Source organism: Lepidochelys olivacea (genome assembly GCF_965140295.1).
Source record: "Lepidochelys olivacea isolate rLepOli2 genome assembly, chromosome: 2".
NCBI classification, from domain to species: domain Eukaryota; kingdom Metazoa; phylum Chordata; order Testudines; family Cheloniidae; genus Lepidochelys; species Lepidochelys olivacea.
In genome coordinates, this window is record NC_140412.1 from 62,834,338 (window position 1) to 62,858,999 (window position 24,662).

At 45.1% G+C, this 24,662-nt stretch overlaps 1 protein-coding gene across 2 annotated transcripts in view; it reads left to right on the forward strand.

Annotated features, from left to right (window-relative positions):
- Positions 1-5,350: 5,350 nt before the first annotated feature.
- The window catches only part of PDE7A (phosphodiesterase 7A), a 140,358-nt gene continuing 121,046 nt past the window's right edge, over positions 5,351-24,662 (forward strand). Inside the window, exon 1 of one of the 2 annotated variants that reach the window (XM_084619612.1) lies at positions 5,351-6,398. In XM_084619612.1, coding sequence (XP_084475738.1) covers positions 6,261-6,398 — 138 coding nt within the window. In that variant the 5' untranslated portion in view covers positions 5,351-6,260. The remainder of the gene's footprint in view (positions 6,399-24,662) is intronic. The other variant, XM_084619613.1, reaches the window with a different exon arrangement.

A 24,662-nucleotide genomic window follows, 5' to 3' on the forward strand; every position in this document is an offset into this window, starting at 1 on the left:
AATGTTCTGGATATTTCTAACTCATTTATGCATTAGACATATTAACTAAATAATCAACATAAGGGGAAGTTACTCACCTTGCAGTAACTGAAGTTCTTTGAGATGTGTGTCCCCATGGGTGCTCCACTCTACGTGTCGGTGCATCCCGGCGCCGTTGATCGGAGATTTTCAGTAGCAGTGCCTGGCCGGGACGCAGGTGCTCAGTTGGTATCTCCCGTCTTGTTGGAATCTTCCTGAGCGCCTGCGTCCCACACCCCCCTCAGTTCCTTCTCTACCATGGAGCGATTATACTAGTACTCAAAAGTAGAGGGGAGGAAGGTGGGGAGTGGAGCACCCACAGGGACACACATCTCGAAGAACTTCAGTTACTGCAAGGTGGGTAACTTCCCCTTCTTCTTCGAGTGCTGTCCCTGTGGGTGCTCCACTCTAGGTGAATGTGTAGCAGTACCCACTATGGTCAGTGGGACTTTGGAGATGCGGCAGCGAGTACTGTAGAGAGTACTTTATGGCCTACTATGGTGTCTGCCGTGGTATCTTGCATGATAGCATAGTGTTTGGCAAACGTGTGTTCAGATGACCATGTAGCCGCTCTACAGATGTCAGAAATGGGTACGTTATGTAGGAAGGCAACAAATGTTGACGTAGCTCGAGCGGAATGAGTTCTAATGCCTTTGGGCGGTTGAATATTTTGAATACGGTAAGAGGACCTGATGCAGTCAGAGATCCACTTGGACAGACGTTGGTTAAAGACAGCTGTACCTTTCAATCTCTCGGTGATGGAGACAAAGAGTTGTGGAGATTTATGAAATGGCTTAATCCTGTCTAAGTAAAATGTGATTGTTCGCCTGTCATCGAGAGTATGCAGGGATGCCTCGTGTGGAATCTTGTGAGGTTTGGGATAAAAAGTAGGCACGTATATTGGTTGGTTAAAGTGGAAGGTGAATACCACCTTAGGCAGAAATTTAGGATGTGGTCTCAGAGTGACTTTGTCTTTGAAGAAGATTGTGTAGGGAGGATGGGCCATCAGGGTGCTTATTTCACCTGCTCTCTTTGTAGATGTTATTGTGACTAGGAAAGCTACTTTCATGGACATATGGAGAAGAGAGGAGGTAGCCAGAGACTCGAATGGAGGTTTCATGAGAGCGTGAAGAACGAGGTTAAGATTCCATGTAGCTGCCATTGGGTAAATTTCAGGGTAGAGATTTTGCAGGCCTGTGAGAAATCATTTTATGGTGGGGTAGGTAAAGAGTGAATAAGCTTCTAACATGTCATGGAAGGTGGTAAGCGCCGCCAGGTGTACTTTGATGGAGCTGAGCGAAAGTCAATCCTGTTTTAGTTTCAGGAGGTAGTTCAAAATGTTAGGGAGGGTCACTGTATTGGGCGTTAAGTGATTACGTGAGCACCAGGGGGTGAAACGCTTCCACTTCTGCAGGTAAGTTTTATGAGTGGAGTCTCTTCTACTGTGCAGGAGGATGTATCAGACTTGCTCGGAACAGGCTAGTTCATGGGTCTGGAACCATGAAGGAACCAGGCTGTTAGGTGGAGCTTTTGGAGCTGGGGCAATAACCTGTCTGTTGTCTTGGGAAAGAAGATCTGGCCTGTTAGGGAGAGCCCGTGGATGATGGGAGGACATGCGGAGGAGGTAAGGATACCACGTCTGTTTCAGCCAAGCTGGGGCAATAAGGATGATCCAGGCCTTGTCATCTAAAATCTTCCGAAGAACCCTGTGTAGCAGAGGGATTGGTGGGAAGGCGTAGAGAGAGTTGTTCCACGGGATGAGGAACGTGTTTCCTAGGGATGCAGTCCTGAGTCCCGCTCTGGAGCAAAACAGCTGACATTTTCGATTCTGGGGTGTGGCAAAGAGATCTATTGACGGGATGCCCCAGAGGGAGAAGGGCTGTTGAAGTATTGCGGGATGCAGTTCCCATTCGTGTTCTGTTGAGAAGTGTCTGATGAGTGCATCTGCAGTAGTGTTGTGGCAGCCTGGTAGGTAGGAAGCGATGATTTGTTCTTGATGTTGTATGCACCAATTCCCTAGTCGGATGGCTTCCATGCAAATGGAATGTGATCTTGCTCCCCCTTGTCTGTTGATGTAGTACATACATGCTATGTTGTCTGTTAAGACCCAAACAGATTTGTTCTTTATGAGGGGAAGAAAGTAAAGGCACGCTCACCCCATTGCTCTGAGCTCTAAGAGATTTATGTGTAGGTGCGTTTCTGATGCGGACCACCGGCCTTGTGCCCTCTGTCCCCCTAGATGCGCTCCCCAACTGATTAGGGAAGCATCCGTGGTGAGAATGAGCGTTGGGGATCATTGCTGGAAGGAAACCCCCATGCAGAGGTTTTCTGGTCTTGTTCACCAATGTAGGGAAGCTAGAACATTGGGAGGAGGAGTTAGCAGCGTCCCTAAGGTGCATCTGTTGGGTTTGAAATTGGAATTGAGCCAACCCTGAAGACATCATGTGTAGCCTGGCATACTGGACCACGAAGATGGTGGCTGCCATGTGACCAAGGAGCTGTAGACAGATTCCTGTCTGTGTCCTGGGACGAATAGCGAGCATGCGTATAAGCTGCATGATAGCAAGGAATCTGTGATATGGGAGTGAGGCTCTGCTCTGGCTTGAGCTAGATGAGCTCCGATGAACTCGATCTGCTGTGTAGCTGTCAGGGTGGATTTTTGGATGTTTATTTGGAGGCCTAGGTTGTGAAAGAGGGAGATGGTGAAACGGGTAGCTTGAAGTGTCTCGCCATAGGAGTTGCCTTTAATGAGGCAATCGTCCAGGTAGGGAAAAAGCGTGATTCCATGTTTGTGGAGGTGAGCCACGATCACGGCTAGAGTTTTAGAAAAGACTCTTGGAGCTGTGGAGAGACTAAAAGGAAGAACTCTGAATTGAAAATGGTCGTGACCGATTGTGAATCGTAGGAAGCGTCTGTGAGCTGGATGAATTGATATATGAAAATAAGCGTCCTGTAGGTCGAGGGCTGTGAACCAGTCCCCTTGATCCAGTGCAGAAATTATTGTGCCCAGTGTGACCATCTTGAATTTTTGTATACTCACAAATTTGTTCAGTCGGCGTAGATCTAGTATAGGCCTCCATCCCCTGGTCTTTTTCTGGGTCAGGAAGAAATGAGAGTAGAACTCTTTCCCTCAATGTTGCGTCGGCACAGGTTCCACTTCTATGTGAAGCAGGTGCTTGTGGGAGGGGTCCCTGAAGAGGGATGGGGCCTCGCTCAGAATTGATTTGAAGTCCGTTTTCCTATCCTCTGGAATGTAGGAGGCAAATTAAAAAAGTTTATTGTAGTTATCAAAGTCATAGCTAGCGAGGAGTGCAGAGTGGTTTGCAATCCTGAATTGTAAAGTGGAGGACATATAAACCTTGCATCCCAAGACGTGAAGGCGTTTAAGGTCCTTGTCTTGCACGGTGGGCCGATATTGTGGCTGTTTCATCCTTTGTGCGACTGTATCCATGATGAGAGAGTTCGATTGTGGGTGAGAAATAGGAAGTCAGCATCCTTAGCAGGAACATAGTATTTACGTTCGGCCTTTCTGCAGGTAGGTAATAAAGAAGCTGGAGTTTGCCAGAGTGTCACCTGGTTCCAGGAGTGCTTCATTTATAGGGACCACGATCTTTGAAGGTGCAGAGGGTTGAAGGATTCTGAGAAGTTTGTGTTGTGTCTCCTGAATCCCTTCTAGGGGGATGTCATGACTGAGTGCCACCCTCTTGAAAAGCTCTTGAAATTGTTTACAGTTGTCCACGTTCTGTGGAGGCGTGGGGGAGAGGGCTCCGTCTGGAGCAGATGGAGAATTAGAGGTCGGTGAGTCAGGATATGGTTCGTAGCTCATGTTCTCAGGAGGTGGTTCAGGTACTCTAGAAGTGGACGGAGCTGGAGATCCAGGCACAAAAGCAGGTAGTGGTTTCGTGGAAGAGGTCTGAGGATGAGTGGTAGGAGGATGGGGCCAAGGGTACCACTGGGGTCAAGGCATAGGGTAGGAGAACCCAGATGCCGTCCATGGGAGGGCGAAGTTGGGAAACTGAGGCTGGTGGCGGAGGACCATAGCCTGAGGTGGAAGAGGGTCTGGTGAAGGAGGAGAGGCAGATGGGGAGAACTCCACCTGCTGCTGTATATTGGGTTTGCTGTCAGCGAAGGTAGCCAGTTCAGGTGGTGAGAGCGGCTGTTCGAAGAGTGAGCCCTGTGTATCCAGGAGTGGATAGTTAAGCTCAGGTGGTACTGATAGGTCACATTCAGTTAGGAACTATTGCTCCTGCTCCCTGGGCTGCGCTCCCCACTGGTTCGGATCTGGCCGGGGACTGTGTAGGAGCGGCTGCAGGGATTTTTCCATCAGAGGCATTTTAAGCCGCAGGTTCCTGTCACGCCGAGCCCCTGACTTGAGGCTCGTACAGTGGGAATGTAGGTTTCCCCGAGGCACTTCACACAATGTGAGCGCCCATCGGATCGTGTCATGGAGTCCTGACAGGAAACACACTTTTTGAATCCTGAAGCATTGTGAACTAGAAATGGCAGGGGAAAGTGTTTCAGAAGGAGGGAAGGTTTTTTTTTTTAACTAAGTAATTAACTATGTAACTACACTAAAGGAAGGGAAACAACTAGGATGTAACTAATAACTATTTTTATATTCTTTGATACTTTTTTCCCCCACAGAGACCAGGGAAGAGAAGCAGCAGTGCCTCAAGTCCCATCTTCAGCCGGGGACAGTTGAGAAGGAACTGGGGGGTGCGGGTTGCAGGCGCTCAGGAAGAGACCAGCGAGACAGGAGATACCAACTGAGTGTGTGCGTCCCGACCAGGCACTGCTACCGAAAATCTCCAATCAACAGCTCTGGGACGCACCGACACCTAGAGTGGAGCACCCACAGGGACAGGACTGGAAGAAGAAGAAAGGGTATTCACATCACAACGGTATTCGGGGACGAGTTTTGTGAACCGGGGACTCTTCTGGGGACATTGTTTACCTAGGGATACAGTGCCTCAGACAGGGACTGTCCCCAGAAAACATGGACCTATGGTCACCTGCCAGAGCAGGACCCGCAGCTCCTGCTCCCAGCTCAGCAGGTTGCTGTTTCCCGCTGGAATCAGGCAGGCTTGAGACGCTGCTGAACACAGCTGTCCCCAGAGCCGCTGCCCAGTATCTGGCCGGCAGCCCTGAGGCCCCCCTGGAAGAGGGTCTAACGTGCGGCGCCGCCGCCGCCCATGTTACCGTCACACCCCCGGACTCGGGCCTGGGCCACACACAGCGAGCAGGGGCGTGGCTGGGCTGAGATTACGCGGGAAACGTTCTTAGTCTGCTTTTCTCCTTCCCCTCCCTCACCCCCCGTTCACCAGTGGGGCAGCGGCCCAGACGCTGAGCTCGGGCGGCGCTAGGCGCGCGCTCCACTTGCAACCAGCTCTAGCACGGCAGAAAGATCCCAAGCCGCGAAAATATCACGCATGCGCAAAAGAGTCGAACTGGCCCGGACCGCACCGCACCGCTTGTCTCCAAAACATCCCCCCGTCGCCGTTACGTGATGACGATGTGCGTGGAGCCGGCCGGGCTCGCGCGTCGCGTACACACACACACACACGCACAGAGTCCGTCCGGCTCGTGCCTCTTCCTGGGCGATTGCGCTCGGGGCTGTTCTCAGTGCGGGCGGCCCGGGCGCAGCATCCCTCCTTCCCGCGGGCTCCCCCCGCCCACTGGCTCGCTCGGGACCGCAGCGCCCCGGCCCCTCCCGCCCGGAGCGCGCGCCGCCTCCTCGTGCCGGACAATAGCAGTGCCGAGTGTGTCTCACCCAAAGCGGACCCCCGGGCACCAGCGCCCGCCTCCATGAGCGGCGCCCGGACGGCCCGGCTGCGGGGCTAACAGCGGCTCCCTCCAGCAGCAGAGACAGCGGGAGGCAGCGGCCGCGCTGCGGGGCTCGGCCCGGGACTCGCCGCCTCCTTCCTTGACAGCAGTCAGCTGCCGGCCCCGCTTCCCCGCCCCCCTGCGGCGGCTGCGGCTCAAGGACCCCTGCGGGCTCCGGGGAGGAACCAGCCCGCCCAGACGCGACTCTTGGGGCTGCGGCGGCGGAGGGAGGAGCCCGGTACCCGTCCAGACCCGGGGGCGGGGGGTGAGGCGGAGCCGGGCCCCTCTGTGTTTTAATTGCTGGTTTTATCCCTTCTGGCACATTTGCCGCCCCGCCCCCGTCGCGCTGCGGCGATTCCCGGTGCAGGCAGGTGCGGCGGCCGGTGCCCTGGCGCTGCTCGGAGCGCAGAGGCTCTTCAATGGAAGTATGTTACCAGCTGCCGGTGCTGCCCCTGGACAGGCCGGTCCCGCAGCATGTCCTCAGCCGCAGAGGGGCCATCAGTTTCAGCTCCAGCTCCGCGCTCTTCGGTTGCCCCAACCCCAGGCAACTCTCTCAGGTAAGGCCCCCCCCCCGCCCTCCCAGAGCCGGCTCGGTGCCCACCCGCGTCAGTCAGTCACGGTTTACACCCTTAACGCCATTTCCTTCCCTTGCCCCCCCTGAGGCTCCGGCAGTCACTGGGCTGCGCGCTTCCCTCGCCCCCGGGCTGGCTCGGGAGGTCACTGTGCTGCACACAGTGTCACACACCCCTTTTCTCTCGCAAGACCTCCCACAACCGGTTTACTCAGTCGTGGGGCTACACTCCGTGCTCCACCACCAAGATATCTCAGTCACCTAGGATCCTTCTCTCCATCCCTTCCTTTGCAATGGAGACTTGTATATTTGTAGTTGAATATGTTGCTTCTTGCAACGATATCTGCTACCATTTGGAAAAAGTGATGCCTGCAAGTTGATAAAATTCACGTTTGTGCCCAGTTTTGGTTGACATTATAAATGTGCAGCCAAGTTTGGAAGTCTCCTTGCGCTTTTTAAGGTTTGATGGCAACAAACTACCTTACCCTATCAGTAGCATATTAAATTTATCACTTCAAATCCCTCTGGTGGTGAAAAGAAAATACTACTGTACCTATATTTTGTCTTTTCTGTTGCTAGTTACCACTGATATTATCTTTTCCTAATTTCAGAGTTTGCAGTAAATTCTTCTATAAGGGGCTTCCAGAGTCAGTAAGCCTTTTGCTTTCTTTAGTTATTTTCAAACTAGGTATGAACAGATAACTTTTTCTTCCCTCAAAAAGCCAAACGCTTTTGGTTAGGTTTACATTGTTTTTCCCATATTATATTGAGCAGTGTATGTTCAGAGTAAAACATTGCTGTAATAGTGAGCATTTCTCCTTTTTTTTTTTTTTTTTTCTTTTTTCCCCTCTGTAAGATTCCAGCCTTAGAGGTCTAGTTGCAGTAAGATGATCTTTGGCTTTTTAATTCTCAGCATCTTCCCTGTGCATATTAAAGGGTTCACAAGATGAATAACAATCAGAGGTAAAAAACAATGTTGAAGAGGATTTGTTTATAAAAAAACATTCAATACAGGTTATATGAGAAAACAGGTTTTCCTTTCTACTGCTCTTTTTGTTTCTGTCAATGTGCTGGTGAAGTTTTCCTGCAAATTGTGATAAACAGACCTTTGCATTTTCAAAAGGACTTTATTCAGACTTCAGAGTGGAATTATAATAGAAAAGGTAAATATGTTTTAGTTGCTGACATCTTAGAGTTCTGTTTAACATTTTGATCAGGATGTTTGAGTTGTGTTTAGGTAACTTACTGATTGTTTCTCTCCCTCTCCTCCCCCTCCCCCACTGAAAACACTGTCACTTGTTTGCATCTTCATGTGTTAAAAGAAAACTGAAAGTTGCTTTCTCGTCCCATACCAAGACAGCACTAGTTTGTGCAAGTGCTTATGGGGAGTAGAGTTGCTGGTCTCATTTTGTGTAATAGCAATTAGGGCTGTCAAGCCATTAAAAAAAATGAAATTGTGATGAAACAATAATAGAATACCATTTATTTAAATATTTTTGGATTTTCAAATATGTTTCAAATACATTTTCAAATATATTTATTTCAATTACAATGCAAAATAAGTGTACAGTGCTCACTTTATATTTTTTATTACAAATATTTACACTGTAAAAAACAAAAGAAATAGTATTTTTCAATTCACCTAGTACAAGTACTGTAGTGCAATCTCTTTATCATGAAAGTGCAACTTACAAATGTAGATTTATGTACAAAAACCCTCCTGCATTCAAAAATAAAACAGTAAAACTTTAGAGCCTACAAGTCCACTCAGTCCTACTTCTTGTTCAGCCAATTGCTTAAACAATCAAGTTGTTTACATTTGCAGAAGATAATGCTTCCTACTTCTTGTTTACAATGTCACCAGAAAGTGAGAACAGGCGTTTGCATGGCACTGTTGTAGCCGGCATTGCAAGATATTTACATGCCAGATGCGCTAAAGATTCATATGTCCCTTAATGCTTCAACCACAATTCCAGAGGACATGTGTCCATGCTGATGATGGGGTTCTGCTTAATAATGATCCAAAGCAGTGTGGACCGACGCATGTTCATTTTCATCATCTGAGTTAGATGCCACCAGAAAAAGGTTGTTTTTCTTTTTGGTGGTTTGGGTTCTGTGGTTTCCGGATTGAAGTGTTGCTCTTTTAAGACTTCTGAAAGCATGTTCCACACCTCATTCCTCTCAGATTTTGGAAGGCACTTCAGATTCTTAAACCTTGGGTCGAGTGCAGTAGCTATCTTTAGAAATATCACATTGATATCTTCTTTGCATTTTGTCATATTGGCAGGGAAAGTGTTCTTAAAATGAACAACATGTGCTGGATCATCATCCGAGACAGCTATAACATAAAATATATGGCAGAATGCATGTAAAACAGAACAGGAGACATAAAGTTCTTCCCCAAGGAGTTCAGTCACAAATTTAATTAATGCATTTTTTATTTTTTTTACAAGTGTCATCAGCATGGAAGCATGTCCTCTGGAATGGTGGCTGAAGGATGAAGAGGCATAGTGAATCTTTAGCGCATCTGGCACGTAAATATCTTGCAACGCTAGCTACAACAGTGCCATGCAAATGTCTGTTCTCACTTTCAGGTGACATTGTAATTAAGAAGTGGGTTGTCTGAGCGATTGGCTGAACAAGAAGTAGGACTGAGTGGACTTGTAGGCTCTAAAGTTTTACATTGTTTTGTTTGAGTACAGTTGTGTAACAAAAATACATTTGTATGTTGCACTTTCATAATAAAGAGATTGCAATTGCAGTATTTGCATGAGGTGAATTGAAAAATACTGTTTTTTTTTAGCGTGCAAATATTTGTAATAAAAAATATAAAGTGAGCACTGTACACTTTTTATTTTGTGTTTAATTGAAATAAATATATTTGAAAATGTAGAAAACATCCAAAATATGTAATAAATTTCAATTTGTATTCTGTTGTTTAACAGTGTGATTAATCGCGATTATTTTTTTTTTTGAGTTGATCGCGTGAGTTAACTGCGATTGATCGACAGCCCTAATAGCAATGCATTATTTTTTTGTGTGTCAGAATAGTGGTGGTGGTGAGATGAAAGGAATACACAATTTAAGAATTATGGGGAATTAAACCTAAATAGAATAGCTGTAAGGAAACAAAGTAGGTCATTGTTTGGTATAATGTTGATTGCAGCCATTATGCATGCAGCTTAAAGAAATGCAAATTTCTTGTTTGTCTGAAAAATTACTTTTTTCATTGTAATTCTTCCATCAACTGCTTTTCCCATAATCTCAGTAATAACTGTTTTGTCACTAATGGAGTTGGCACATTCAAGGAGTAGAGACTGAGAAAATTGTTAGATTTATTTGTATTGCAGTAACTGCCAAAGTCTCCAGCTTCAGTGCCCTGTAATGCTATGTATGCCCTGTGCAAATATAGAATGAGTCTCTTGCCTGAACAGCAGGAGTGGTTTTAGCTGGGGTCAGTGAGTACAGTCATACCTACAGAAATCAAGCCTGGATCAGTCAATGCACATTTGCACAGGATCCCCTTTTCAGTTTGGTGAAGCCACCCCTCTGCTATGACTTGATGAGGGGGAATCCTTTCCAGTCAGTCCCCTCTAGAGCAGTGGTGGACAACCTGTGGTCAGGGTAATCCGCTGGCAGGCTGCGAGACAGTTGGTTTATATTGACTATCTACAGGCACAGCCACCCGCAGCTCCCACTGGTCGTGGTTCGTCGTTCCCAGCCAGTGGGAGCTGCAGGAATGTAAACCAAGTGTCTTGCGGCCTGCCAGCGGATTACCCTGATAGGCCGCAGGTTGCCAAGCAGTGCTCTAGAGCAATTTGGGACCCTCATACATCAGATTCGTTGGGACCCCACCCCCTCCTATTTCACTTTATTTATTCAGACATCAGAAATGTTGCCTACCTCCCTGAGCATGGGGCCCTGGTGCTGTTGGCCCTTTTCCCCCCAGCCTTCCAGGAATACAACTCCCCACTTAAGGTACTAAACACTGGTAAACTCCATGTGGGCTGGGAAAGATAACCCCCAGAAGTGTTGTCAGTCTACAGAAGCACCACAGCTTGCCCAGTAAGCACCATTTGCAGAAGTAGGAAAAAGGGTGAGGCACATCCACATCCCAGTTTGCAGACTACCTTTTACGGTTTGAATTTTGGGCGTTGTCAAGGATCCTCCCCCACTCTGAACTCTAGGGTACAGATGTGGGGACCTGCATGAAAAACCTCCTAAGCTTATCTTTACCAGCTTAGGTCAAAAACTTCCCCAAGGTACAAAATATTACACCCGTTGTCCTTGGACTGGCCGCTACCACCACCAAACTAATACTGGTTACTGGGGAAGAGCTGTTTGGATGCTTCCTTCCCCCCAAAATACTTCCCAAAACCTTGCACCCCCCTTCCTGGACAAGGTTTGGTAAAAAGCCTCACCAATTTGCCTAGGTGATTACAGACCCAGACCCTTGGATCTGAGAACAATGAAAAAGCATTCAGTTTTTTACAAGAAGACTTTTAATAAAAAATAGAAGTAAATAGAAATAAAGAAATCCCCCCTGTAATTAGATTCAAAAACATAGAGAACCCCTCTAGGCAAAACCTTAAGTTACAAAAAAGATACACAGACAGAAATAGTTATTCTATTCAGCACAATTCTTTTCTCAGCCATTTAAAGAAATCATAATCTAACACATACCTAGCTAGATTACTTACTAAAAGTTCTAAGACTCCATTCTTGGTCTATCCCCGGTAAAGACCAGCATATAGACAGACACAGACCCTTTGTTTCTCTCCCTCCTCCCAGCTTTTGAAAGTATCTTGTCTCCTCATTGGTCATTTTGGTCAGGTGCCAGCGAGGTTACCTTTAGCTTCTTAACCCTTTACAGGTGAGAGGAGCTTTCCCCTGGCCAGGAGGGATTTCAAAGGGGTTTACCCTTCCCTTTATATTTATGACAGGCGTAATTATCTGTTGACTAGCTGCATGCTCCTGACTTCTCTCCTTCAACCTCCACTGTCATTTTTTGCTCTCCATCCTTCCCTCTTCCTCCCTTATGTTTATTATCTCCTCTTTTATTAATGCCATTTTTCTCACCCCTTATCTGTCCCCATATTTTTTTAAAAATTGAAATAATGAAGGATTTGGAATCAAGTTGTCCAAGTTTCTTATCTGTGGGGTAACATCTTATTATTGCTACCCAGGTCTTTCCCCATATCCTCTTCTTCCTCTTTGTTGCACCCACTTCATAAGTGTCAAATTAGTTATAGACTCGTAGACTTTAAGGTCAGAAGGGACCATTATGATCATCTAGTCTGACCTCCTGCACAATGCAGGCCACAGAATCTCACCGACCCACTCCTGTAACAAACCCCTGACCTATGTCTGAGCTACTGAAGTCCTCAACTCGTGGTTTAAAGACTTCAAGGTGCAGAGAATCCTCCAGCTAAGTACTTTGAGGCAGAGACTGTCTTCATAAGATTTTATACAGTGCCAAGCAAAATGGGGACTAATCCTGATTGAGGCCTTTGTGTGTTATGATAATAAAGTGGCTATATGACATTCTTCAAATTTCCTAATTTTAAGTCTAAATTATTTGTGCATATGTCTTAAAATTCTGATATTAGGCAACACTTGAGATTTTGGTATTTGCTATTCTTTGTAAGGCTCATGATTACTTGTTTCATGGACCTAATTGTTCTCATTGCCTGCATAAAATCTGAGTGGCTAGACTAGTAGGTTAAAATCTTCATTAATTTCAGTGCAATTTGGCTACAGTCACCAAAAATCAATTCCGCTGTATGTCTTCATTACCTTTTTGTCATGGGTGTAAACAGTAATACCAGGTTTGGTGCCATGTTTCAAAGGAAACTCATTTAAAAAAACAAAACCAAACACTTAGTTTGTAAAGTAATCTGTTTCAACCGTAAAACAAATCTGTAGTGAAACAAAATTTTAAGTCATTTCAATTTGATGTATTCGTCTTGAATAGTCAAAATTGCTCAAATTAACTGGAATTAGTGATATTTTATAATTGGGGTGAGTAAAAGATGATAAATTGAACAGTCTTCTTCCTTATGCCAGGTAGAATTCAGAAAAAAATTGTTACTGGGCATTTATGACTGTTTCAAAAACTCGTTTAGTTTTTCTTAAAACAAAACTACCTTCTCTATTAAGTAACAGAGTAGTCCTTTTCAAATGACATTTGAGAGAAAGGAAATGAAGACAAGTCGGCAAGTTGGGTAACAAATGTTCAAAAAGTCAGTACAGTAAAATGCTTAGTCTGCTAAAGAAATTAGGTGACTCTTTACAGTGTCTCAAACAGGCACCTTAGTTTGTTCTCCCATGCCTCCCATCAGGCACGGGAGGAGCTCCCAACAGACATCTGCAAAGTCACTTCATTTTTTCCTTCAGATTTCTTCTTAAAACTCTCCTTTGCTGTGATGCCTTCCAAACATAAACAGACAAAAACCACCCCAGTTTGACAGTGGTATAGTGATTTGGGGAACCTACATACAATTTATGAATTATGGTTGATGCTATGAAAATTTCTGTATCATTGAATGCCCTTGTGTAAATGTGGAATGTTTTCCCCAGCCCCGGGCCAGTGGAGAGTTGTCAACTTCAATGGCTACACTCTGACAACACAATAGTTGCATTAAGGAGTGTGCCTGAGCTGGGAAATCAATTTGGCTAAATTGGTCTGCAGGAAGGAGGTTTGGAACAGTGAAAAGTTATCAAAGACAGAACAAAGAAGCCTGGTGTAGAAGAGGGGCATATAAACCTGGGGGCGAGATACAGGAAGGTTGGGTAGGACAGGGAAGGGAATGTATTGGCCAAGGTTAGAGGAGGCCAACTGGAGAGAAGGCTCTGTTTCAGAGCCCAAGCCATGCACTACAGCAGAAGGACTTTGCATGACCCCAGATGACACTGACCACAGCCCAAATAATGCCCAAAGAGCAGCGAGGAAACTGAAGCAGTGAAATGTGTATAGGGTTTTTTATTTTTGTATAGATCTGTGTGTTTCTCACGCTATTAAAGAACAGTGCTGTGTATGAGTCCTGTACAAAGTCTGTATGTGTTATGCTACACCGTGTCACATACCCCACTGAGCTAGTTAAACTGTAACCCAATTTCAGCAGTGGTTCCAGAGTACTGGGCAGTGGGCCATGTGTCCTAAACTCTTAGGATGGAGTGTAGATAGAGGATCTGCACCCTGAATGTGTGTGTAGGGACCCCAAACCAGGGGCAAGTGTTTCTGTTCAGACTCTGGGATCCAGCATATGGATCCCCTCATAGTGGTCTGGAAAGTGCCCAGCAGAGGGAGCTTATCAGGGCCTTGACAAATGATTAGGAAGTTGGTGTGCTGACACTGCCGTCCATCGTGCTGACCAGCATTCTTTCAGTGTTTCCTTGTGCTCCCCCATCTGTCTCTATCTGAATACTCTCTTGTCCTATATTTAAAGTGTAAGCTTTGTTGGACTGGGACTCTTCTTGTGTGTGCAGTGCCTAGCTCAGTGGGATGCTGGCCCATGACTGGGCTTCCTGGGTAGTACTGCAATATATATAATGTCTTTTATGGCAAATGCTCCTAACATCTTCTGGACTAGATGAAATCCATCGTATCTTTATAGTCTTCTCTCGTACTTTCCCCCAAGTCATTACATATGCAAATGTGGCAGCTAAAATTTGAAATGTCTCCAGCTCATAAATGAGTGACACTTATTTAACTCAGTTCTGTATTACACAAGCTCTTTGTAACTTCATAGCATCAGAATTCATTATCTTAAATACTAGTAGAGGCCATCATAATATCTGAGCACCTCAGACGTTAATGAATGTATCTTCTCAACACCCTGTGAGGTAGGAGAGCATAATCCCTGGGATGGGTTCAGTCACAGAGACCCCCTTGAGGCTGTCGCCTGATGTGCTGGAATTACCTCTGAGCCCATTTTCCACTGCCAGCTTGGGATTCCAGAACCCTGCCTTGTTGAGCCAGACATGCTAGTCTGCTGCAACACAGACCCAGGTCTGGTCCACGCCCACAAAGCTTCAGACTTTAACCAAAAACTGCTCAGCAAGTCACTTATCTCCAGCACCCAGACACCCAGCTCCCAATGGGATCCAAACCCCAAATAAATCCATTTTACTCTGTATAAAGCTTATACAGAATAAACTCATAAATTGTCTGTTCTCTATAACACTGCTACAGAGATATGCACAGCTATTTGCTCCGCCAAGTTTTAATCACTTACTCTGTGTTTATAATAAACAAAAGTGATTTTATTAAGATTAAATAGTAGGATTGAAGTGGTGTCAAGTAATAGTAGACGGAACAAAGTAAGTTACCAAGCAAAATAAAACTCGCAAGTCTAAGCCTAATACATTTAAGAAACTGAATACAGGTAAATCTCACCCTCAGAGATGTTCCAGTGAGCTTCTTTCACAGACTAGACTCCTTCTTAGTCTGGGCCCAATCTTTTCCCCTGGTATATTCTTGTTAGTTCCAACTCAGGTGGTAACTAAGGGTTTTCTCATGACTGCAGCCCCTTTGTTCTCTTCCACCCCCTTTTATAGCTTTGGCACAAGGCGGGAATCTTTTGTCTCTCTGGGTCCCCACCCTTCCTCCTAAATGGAAAAGCACCAGGTTTAAGATGGATTCCAGTACCAGGTGACATGGTCACATGTCCTGTGAGGCCCCAAGCCTCCATTTTTTCCGGCCTCACCTACATAAACACAGGTTTCAGAGTAGCAGCCGTGTTAGTCTGTATCTGCAAAAAGAAAAGGAGTACTTGTGGCACCTTAGAGACTAACAAATTTATTTGAGCATAAGCTTTCGTTAGCTGCAGCTCACTTCATCGGATGCAAGCAGTGGAAAATACAGTGGGGAGATTTATATACACAGAGAACATGAAACAATGGGTGTTACTATACACACTGTAACAAGAGTGAACAGGTATGGTGAGCTATTACCAGCAAGAGAGGAAAAAAAATCTTTTGTAGTGATAATCATGGTGGGCCATTTCCAGCAGTTGACAAGAATGTGTGAGGAACAGTGGGGGTGGGAGGGGGGAATAAATATGGGGAAATAGTTTTACTTTGTGTAATGACACATGCACTCCCAGTCTTTATTCAAGTCTAAGTTAATTGTATCCAGTTTGCAAATTAATTCCAATTCAGCAGTCTCTTGTTCTTGAAGTTTTTTTGTTGAAGAATTGCAACTTTTAGGTCTGTAATGGAGTGACCAAAGAGATTGAAGTGTTCTCCGACTGGTTTTTGAAAGTTATAATTCTTGATGTCTGATTTGTGTCCATTTATTTTTTTACTTAGAGACTGTCCAGTTTGGTCAATGTACATGGCAGAGGGCCATTGCTGGCACATGATGGCATATATCACATTGGTAGATGTGCAGGTGAACAAGCCTCTGATAGTGTGGCTGATGTGATTAGGTCCTATGATGGTGTCCCCTGAATAGATATGTGGACAGAGTTGGCAATGGGCTTTGTTGCAAGGATAGGTTCCTGGGTTAGTGTTTTTGTTGTGTGGTTGCTGGTGAGTATTTGCTTCAGGTTGGGGGGCTGTTTGTAAGCAAGGACTGGCCTGTCTCCCAAGATCTGTGAGAGTTATGAGTCGTCCTTCAGGATAGGTCGTAGATCCTTGATGATGCATTGGAGAGGTTTTAGTTGGGGGCTGAAGGTGATGGCTAGTGGTGTTCTGTTATTTTCTTTGTTGGGCCTGTCCTGTAGTAGGTAACTTCTGGATACTCTTCTGGCTCTGTCAATCTGTTTCTTCACTTCAGCAGGTGGGTATTGTAGTTGTAAGAACATTTGATAGAGATCTTGTAGGTGTTTGTCTCTGTCTGAGGGGTTGGAGCAAATGCGGTTGTATCGTAGAGCTTGGCTGTAGACTATGGATCGTGTGGTGTGGTCTGGATGAAAGCTGGAGGCATGTAGGTAGGAATAGCAGTCAGTAGGTTTCCGGTATAGGGTGGTGTTTATGTGACCATTGCTTATTAGCAGCACAGTGTCCAGGAAGTGGATCTCTTGTGTGGACTGCTCTACGCTGAGGTTGATGTTGGGATGGAAATTGTTGAAATCATGGTGGAATTCCTCAAGGGCTTCTTTTCCATGGGTCCAGATGATGAAGTCGTTGTCAGTGTAGCGCAAGTAGAGTAGGGGCATTAGGGGACGAGAGCTGAGGAAGCGTTGTTCTAAGTCAGCCATAAAAATGCTGACATACTGTGGGGCCATGCAAGTACCCATAGCAGTGCTGCTGATTTGAAGGTATACATTGTCCCCAAATGTGAAATAGTTATGGGTGAGGACAAAGTCACAAAGTTCAGCCACCAGGTTTGCTGTGACATTATCGGGGATACTGGACAGTCTCTACATAAAAAAATGAATGGACACAAATCAGATGTCAAGAATTATAACATTCAAAAACCAGTCAGAGAACACTTCAATCTCTTTGGTCACTCAGTTACAGACCTGAAAGTTGCAATAGCTCAGTGGTTTGAGCATTGGCCTGCTAAACCCAGGGTTGTGAGTTCAGTCCTTGAGGGGGCCATTTAGGGATCTGGGGCAAAAAAAACCCAAAACAAAACTGGGAATTGTGCCTGCTTTGAACAGGGGGTTAGACTAGATGATCTCCTGAGGTCCCTTCCAACTCTGATATTCTATGATCTATGATTTCTTCAACAAAAAAACTTCAAAAACAGACTCCAACAAGAGACTGCTGAATTGGAATTAATTTGCAAACTGGATACAGTTAACTTAGTTTTACTTTGTGTAATGACACATCCACCCCCAGTCTTTATTCCTATATCCCCATGCTTATTCCCCCCCCACCCCCACTGTTCCTCACACGTTCTTGTCAACTTCTGGAAATGGCCCACCTTGATTATCACTACTAAAGGTCCCCCCGCCACATACTTGACACCCCTCCCCCCAGCTCTCCTTCTGGTAATAGCTCACCTTACCTGATCATTCTTGTTACGGTGTGTATGGTAACACCCATTGTTTCGTGTTCTCTGTGTATATAAAATCTCCCCAATGTATTTTCCACTGCATGCATCCAATGAAGTGAGCTGTAGCTCACGAAAGCTTATGCGCAAATAAATTTGTTAGTCTCTAAGGTGCCACAAGTACTCCTTTTCTTTTTATATGAGGACAGAAAGGCTTACAAGTAAACAGAGCCATTTACAACCAACTGTCCTGGTCAGTGGGAGCCATCAAGATTCTAAACCACCATTAATGGCCCACACTTTGCATAATTACAATAGGACTTCAGAGTAATACTTCATATTTCTTCAGCTTCAGCTATAGCTTCAGATACACGAATGATACATTCATACAAATAGGATGAACACACTCGGTAGATTATAAGCTTTGTAATGATACCTTACAAGAGATCTTTTGCACGAAGCGTATTCCAGTTACATCTTATTCACACTTATAAACATATTTCCATAAAACATATGGAGTGCAACGTCACAATCCATATTTTACAGATGAGGCTTGGGTCACAAAGAGATTAAGGGCTTTAAGGGTTTAGCCTTTGTTTTTTGAAATGCTGAATACTGTTTGTCCTTGATCTGCACTTACAGTTAACCCATATTCAATAGCATTACATCTGCACTCGTTGAGATTGGGAAACTTGTAGTCTATGCAAGGCTTGAGTGAATTTTGCAAAATCATACAGGAAGCCTACGTCAGAGCCAGGAAATTGAACCCAAACTTCTCAAATTCCAGTCCAGAATTATGCACAAAAATCCTTATAGCAGAATTTAGAAGTGTAGTTTATTAGACCAGGGGTCTCAAACACGAGGCCCGCGGAGTTATTTGCTGCAGCCTGCCAAACTTCCCCCTCCCCCTGGAGTTATTTCCTGTAGCCGTCAAGCTCCCTTCACCTGCCGCTGCCGCCGCCCTTCCTCCTCCCAGTGCGCCACCTCCCTGCTCCTCTGCCTACCTCCAGGTGCTTCCCGCCGACAAACAGCTGTTTGGCGGTGCTTAGCGCTTTCCAGGAGGGAAGGGGGAGGAGCGGGGAGCTGCATTCTCAGGGGAGGAGGTGGAGAATAGGTGGGGCAGGGATTTGGGGAAGGGGTTGGAATAGGGACAGGGAGGGGGTGGAATTGGGGTGGGGACTTTGGGGAAGGGATTGGAATGGGGGCAGGGAAGGGGCGGGGCCTTATGGAAGGGGTGGAGTGGAGGTGGGGCTGGGGGCAGAGGTGGGGGCTTTTGTATCTTTATATGTAAAGGTATCAGTGATGCGGCCCTCGGGCCAATGTACTAGTCCTCATGTGGCCCTCGTGGTGGTTTGAGTTTGAGATCCCTGCATTAGACTGAGAACGTGAAGTTTTCAGTGTTGTTCTGCTTATGACAGTAATAACAGCAATATAAGTAAGCACCGAAGGTAACTCAACAAACCTCCATGCCAAAGACAATGTTTGATATCAAAAAGTTAATTACAAAAGTATTGGAGTTATCATTTCAGATACATGATTCCTATCTGATACTTAATTGCATTATAAAATGTAGTAGATCTTAACTGCAGGAAACTTGCAGACCAACATTTTGGTTCATATCCGGTCCAAAAATTGCTTCTGTGGTTGCTGCTTCCTTTTTCAAGAGTATATTGATGTCTCTCCTGCAATCTTAGAATGACTCCAAAACTGACCCTCCCCCTCTTTTGAGCGTGAGACACACACACACACATGCAACTGCCATTGCACATATGGCAATCTAGCTTATGGAAATGAGATCAGGAAGAGGATGATATAACTAATCAGACTCAGGTCCCCTCTTTGTATTAATGAAAAAGAAGAGTCTTACCTGACTCTTTTTAGTTATCCAAAAAGGAAGTTTACAGGGGCCACAGCCTGAAATAGGTTCTCCCTGGCTAAGCTCCAGATAACTACCTGTTACAGTCAGAAAGATGGTCACGTAGACCACAGAATTATATTTCTACTCCTTTTCCCACCAAAAATGATTTGTGGGGGGAGGGAGGAAACTTCCTCTCCACCCATAGAATTCCCCTTCTTGCAGACCAAGCTGGGGGAACTCCACTGCCAAAAGCTGAAACCTAATTGCAAAGAGTAAAAAATTCATACCCCACTTAAGATCAAGGAGGGAGAAGAACGCAAAGAAGCTGCTCCAACACTAAGAGGAAGGAAACCAGATTGGTTAGGGTAGACTCTTACAGATGAGAAGTTGGGTGGTGACTGTTCCTGTAGAAGAAGCTCATGTGTATGCAATCTCCTTCCCAAGAAGTTTTGGGAACAATTTATCCTTTCTTCAGAATAGAACACAATAAGAAGATAGCTAGATATAAACAAATTACTTCTCAAAGATTTCCCCTATATTTAATATGCAGAATAACTTTACTCATTTTGTAATTGTTAAATTACAAAGTTTTTTACTTAGTGTATACTTTACAGTGTTTGCAGTCTGGGCAAGGACCGTGATTTTCATGATGACAGTGGTACTGTTTCGAGTTGTTTCTGGCTTTAGGCATGCAGCTAGATAAATTCTAGATCGTATTGTTAGGCTTGAAGGCATGAGGGTAGAGATTTCAAGCTTGTCATGCGCAAACTATTGTTTCCTTTGTTTTTTAGGTCACTGCACTGTGCTGATGGATGAGGTTATCAACATTTGGGAGGGCATGATGTTAACATCTTTTAAAATTAGCCCCGGTGCAGGAATCTTGTCAACTATTACCTTGTCTTAACTCCATTTTTGGGTCGGATGAGAGGTTTGCAGCAGAGCAACTTTCACAATATCAAGACACCTTAGATTTCCTGGAGCAACGTCACTAGAGTTCCATGTCTGATTATGATATGAATAGTGCAGTGATCACACTAGTTTAGCTCTTTCTAGTGTGGACAAAAATCTAGTATCCATGCAGGCTGTTCTGCATTCCTAGTTTTTGAAACTGTGAACTCTGGGGTATTGTTGACATCTATGAGCCCTTGTAATGACAGACAGTTTTCCTTAGGTGGTTTGGGTCTTGTTTGTCAGGACAGATCTAGAGGGTAGTTTTGATCAATTTTTCATTTATACCAAGAGTGCTGTCCTGTAGAATACTGCAAAGTTCTGTACTGGCACTCCTGTTCAACTTGTGTTACAGAGCCATTGGAGAGATAGTAGGACCCTGTGGCTTAAGCTACACTACTTTCAGTGTGATGAATGACAGTATCATTTTTCACTGGGCTTAGACCAGTGGTGGGCAACCTGCGGCCCGCCAGGCCAATACGCTGGCAGGCCGTGAGACAGTTTGTTTACATTGATCGTCTGCAGGCACAGCCGTCCGCAGCTCCCATTGGCTGGGAACGGTGAACCGTGGCCACTGGGAGCTGCGGGCAGCTGTGCCTGTGGATGGTCATTGTAAACAAACTGTCCTGCAGCCTGCCAGCAGATTATCCTGATGGGCTGCAGGTTGCCCACCACTGGCCTAGACAGTGTATTTAATCAATTTTCCTGAACAGAGACAGCAGTTTGGACTGAAGCTCAGTCCAGATAAAACAGGTTATCAGTTGGATTGGAAGTGCAGGGGAAGCACCAGTAGAAGTAGTCAAATTTATATCTGTTTCCCGAACTGAAGGAGATACTAGCAAAGTTACTCTTGGGGGAATTCTGTCACCTGTGCATGTGCAGAATTCACATCCCCTGCAGATTTTTTTCTCTGCAGAAAATACATTCTGTCAGCAAGGCACTGCAGTTATGCCTTTTGCCCACCAGGGGCTGCTAAGATGCCAGAACAGAGGGCAGCTGGTTCATGGGTCATAGCAGTCAGCAGCTGATAGGGAGGAAGAGAGGCTGCATTCCTCACAGTGCCCTTCCCATGTGTCTGGCCAGGTGAGGAGGCACTGGATACCATAGGGACAGATAGAGCTGGCTGCACTGGGTTACTGGGGAGTCACATAGACTGGGATTCAGAAAGGCTAGTGGGGGGGACTGACTGGGGTGGGGGCTGAATGGGCCTGCAGGGCCATATGGGGACAGGAGATGGCTGAGTGTGGGTGCAAGGACAATGGGGGTGGAGGTGCATGGGTGCTGGGGGTGACTGGGGGTACAGGGACACATGAGGATGGGGAAGGGTGGTGCATGGGGACAGAGGGAAGGTGGGGTGCAGGGACACGGGGACAGGGGTAGATGTGCCTGACTGAATAGGAGAGTCTAGGTTTGCATGGGGGAGACTCTCCAAATCCCTAACAGTCATGTGTCTTCTTCCACCCCTCCTCCCCCGCCCTCCCAAAAAAGCCCTGTTCCATACTTCTCACACAAACACCCAACAACCCTCCACGTTCACTACCAGGCTCCTTCCCAGCAATTACTTCCCTTTTCCTCAGCTCCTCTGTTACCCCTGACTCCCTCAAGCTTCTGCCCTGCTTCTGAGGGGTGTGGGAAACATGTTTCTGTATTGTAGTTTACATAAAAATGGCCCTACTGGGTCAGACCAAAGGTCCATTTAGCCCCATATCCTGTTTTCTGACAGTGGCCAGTGCCAGGTGCCCCAGAGGGAATGAATAGAACAGGTAATCATCAAGTGATCCATCCCCTGTTGTTCATTCCCAGCTTCTGGCAAACAGAGGCCAGGGACATCATTCCTGCCCATCCTGGCTAATAGCCATTGATGGACTTATCGTCCATGAATTTATCTAGTTCTTTTTTGAACCCTGTTACAGTCTTGGTCTTCACAACACCCTCTGGCAAGGAGTTCCACAGGTTGACTGTGCAGTGTGTGAAGAAATACTTCCTTTTATTTGTTTTAAATCTGCTGCCTATTAATTTCATTTGGTGACCCCTAGTTCTTGTGTTATGAGAAGTAGTAAACAATACTTCCTTATCTACTTGTAGTAGATAGTTTATATGTATTATTACTTAAAGTTCTGTATTAATATGCCTAGTAAGGAATGTATTTGTCTAAAAGCATTTCCTGAATCTTTTTTGTTGTCTGTATTGTTACAGACATACTTGTTAACAGGTGTTTTGAAATAAATTACCAAAATAAATGAAATTGGCATGATTATATAGTGTTATTGACAAAATATGTAGAATTTTGTAGAATTTTTAATTTTTTGGCACACAATTTCCCCAGGAGTACAAAGTGTACTTAGGTTTGTGTGTTGGGTCGTCTTGGATATTGAGATGTACAGGCAGTCCACATAACAGGAGTGCCCAACAGCTTTATTCCTCATAAGAATGGCCACACTGGGTCAGACCAAAGGTCCACCAAGCCCAGTATCCTGTTCTCTGACAGTGGCTACTGTCAGGTGCCCCAAAGGGAATGAACAGACAGGTTATCATCAAAAAGAAAAGGAGTACTTGTGGCACCTTACAGACTAACCAATTTATTTGAGCATAAGATTTCGTGAGCTACAGCTCACTTCATCGGATGCATTCCATCAAGTGATCCATGCCCTGTCACCCAATCCCAGCTTCTGGCAAACAGAGGCTAGGGACACCATCCCTGCCCATTCTGGCTAATAGCCATCTGGCTATTTTCCATGAATCTGTTTAGCTCCCCTCTGAATCCTCATCTGTGTTCAATGATAAGGTTATAACTTTCTCTCTAGATGAGAGGGAGGAAAAATGGTCCCGTGGTTAGGACACTATCCTAGGGCTTGGATGATAGGGTTCAATTCCTTGCCCTGCCCCAGATTTCTGTGTAACCTTGGGCAAATCACTCAGGCTATGTCTACACTGCAGACCTTATAGCGACACAGCTCTACTGCAGCAGCTGTGCCTCTGTAAGGTCTCCCATGTAGCCACTCTATGCTGGCAGAAGAGAGCTTTCTTGTTGGCATAATTAAACCACCCCTAATGAGCAGCAGTAGCTATATCGTTGGAAGAGTGTCTCCCAGTGACATAGTACTGTCCACACCAGTACTTTTGTTGGTTGGGGGTGTTTGGTTTTTTTCCACACCTCTGACCAACAAAAGTTGGGCCAACAAAAATGCCAGTGTAGACAAAGTCTTTGCCTCTCTGTGCCTTAGTTCCCCATCTATAAAGTGAGGATAATACTTGCCTACCTCACAGGGGTGTTGTGAGCATAAATACATAAAAGATTGTGAAGTGCTTTGAGATCTACTGATGAAAAAGGGCTATGAGAGCTGGTATTATATGATTTATTATGATCACTACTGTTGTTCACACCTCTGTCACATCAGAATAGATTATTGTAATGAATTCTGCTCTGTACGATAACTGAAGACCAGAAATTCCAGTCAGCAGAGAGTGCAGTTACCAGCTCCTTTAATAGTGTCTTGCAAGGATCATATTGCACCTGTGCTCATTGATTTGAACTTGATTTGAATAGTTTTCCAGGTGCATTTGAAGTGTTGGTTTTAGCTTACAGAGGCTAAGATGTTTGGGCTCTAGCAGCCTTGTTGCTCACTCTCTTCTTGCAGTACTATGACAATTTGAGATCACTAATGCTCTCAAGCTAAAAGCTTACACATGAAGGGAGCTTGTGTGGTTTTTTAATGATGTGGCCCTTGATTCAAATTTATTTTCATCTTATCAAAACTAGTTTGAGCCAAGAGGTCTTCATTTGTGTTCATTTGCCTATCCGCTGAGTAAAACAGAGGTCTTATGAAAATAGTATGTGATCATGTAATAAAAAACGGTCATAATGCCGAATTTCTTAGTTCTGACTTAAAATGTAAGCACACAAGGAAGCTGAATTAAGGTTGCATGACATTTCGCAATGTCTGAGTGTTTGTTTGAATTTATACCCATAACGTTCTTTTAACATAGTCTTTGAATGTAATATGGCATGAAGAAGTAAAAGGCCAACACAAACATTCTGTTTCTTGTCCTATCTTTGGTGCAAAATGTCACTGTGCTCAGATAATGTTTGTTGAGAGCTCCAGCTCTTTATTAATTTTCTCTAAATGATTTCAAAGGTTAAATAAATATCAGAATTCTGAAATGAGTGTATGTTACTGAAAAAATCCCTCGGCTCCTTAAACTGAGGTAAAACTCACAATTCAGTATCATTTTGAGACCCCGTAACAACCAGGTTTTGTTCCTTCTCCACAGTGATGTTTTCCAGTGGAATGGTATGCTGCTTCTTCCACTACATAAATGATGTTCAGGCTATAATCGTCTATTCTTGCTCTTCTTTCTCATTCTCTTGCTGTGGTTACCACTGCTTATCTTTCCAATCATTTATTTTTCCCAAAGAAGAAGCAGTAATGTATGAGCTAATTTTTTTCTTTTGTTCTGGAAAACCAACTTATATTTCAGACCAGAGCAATCACATGTTC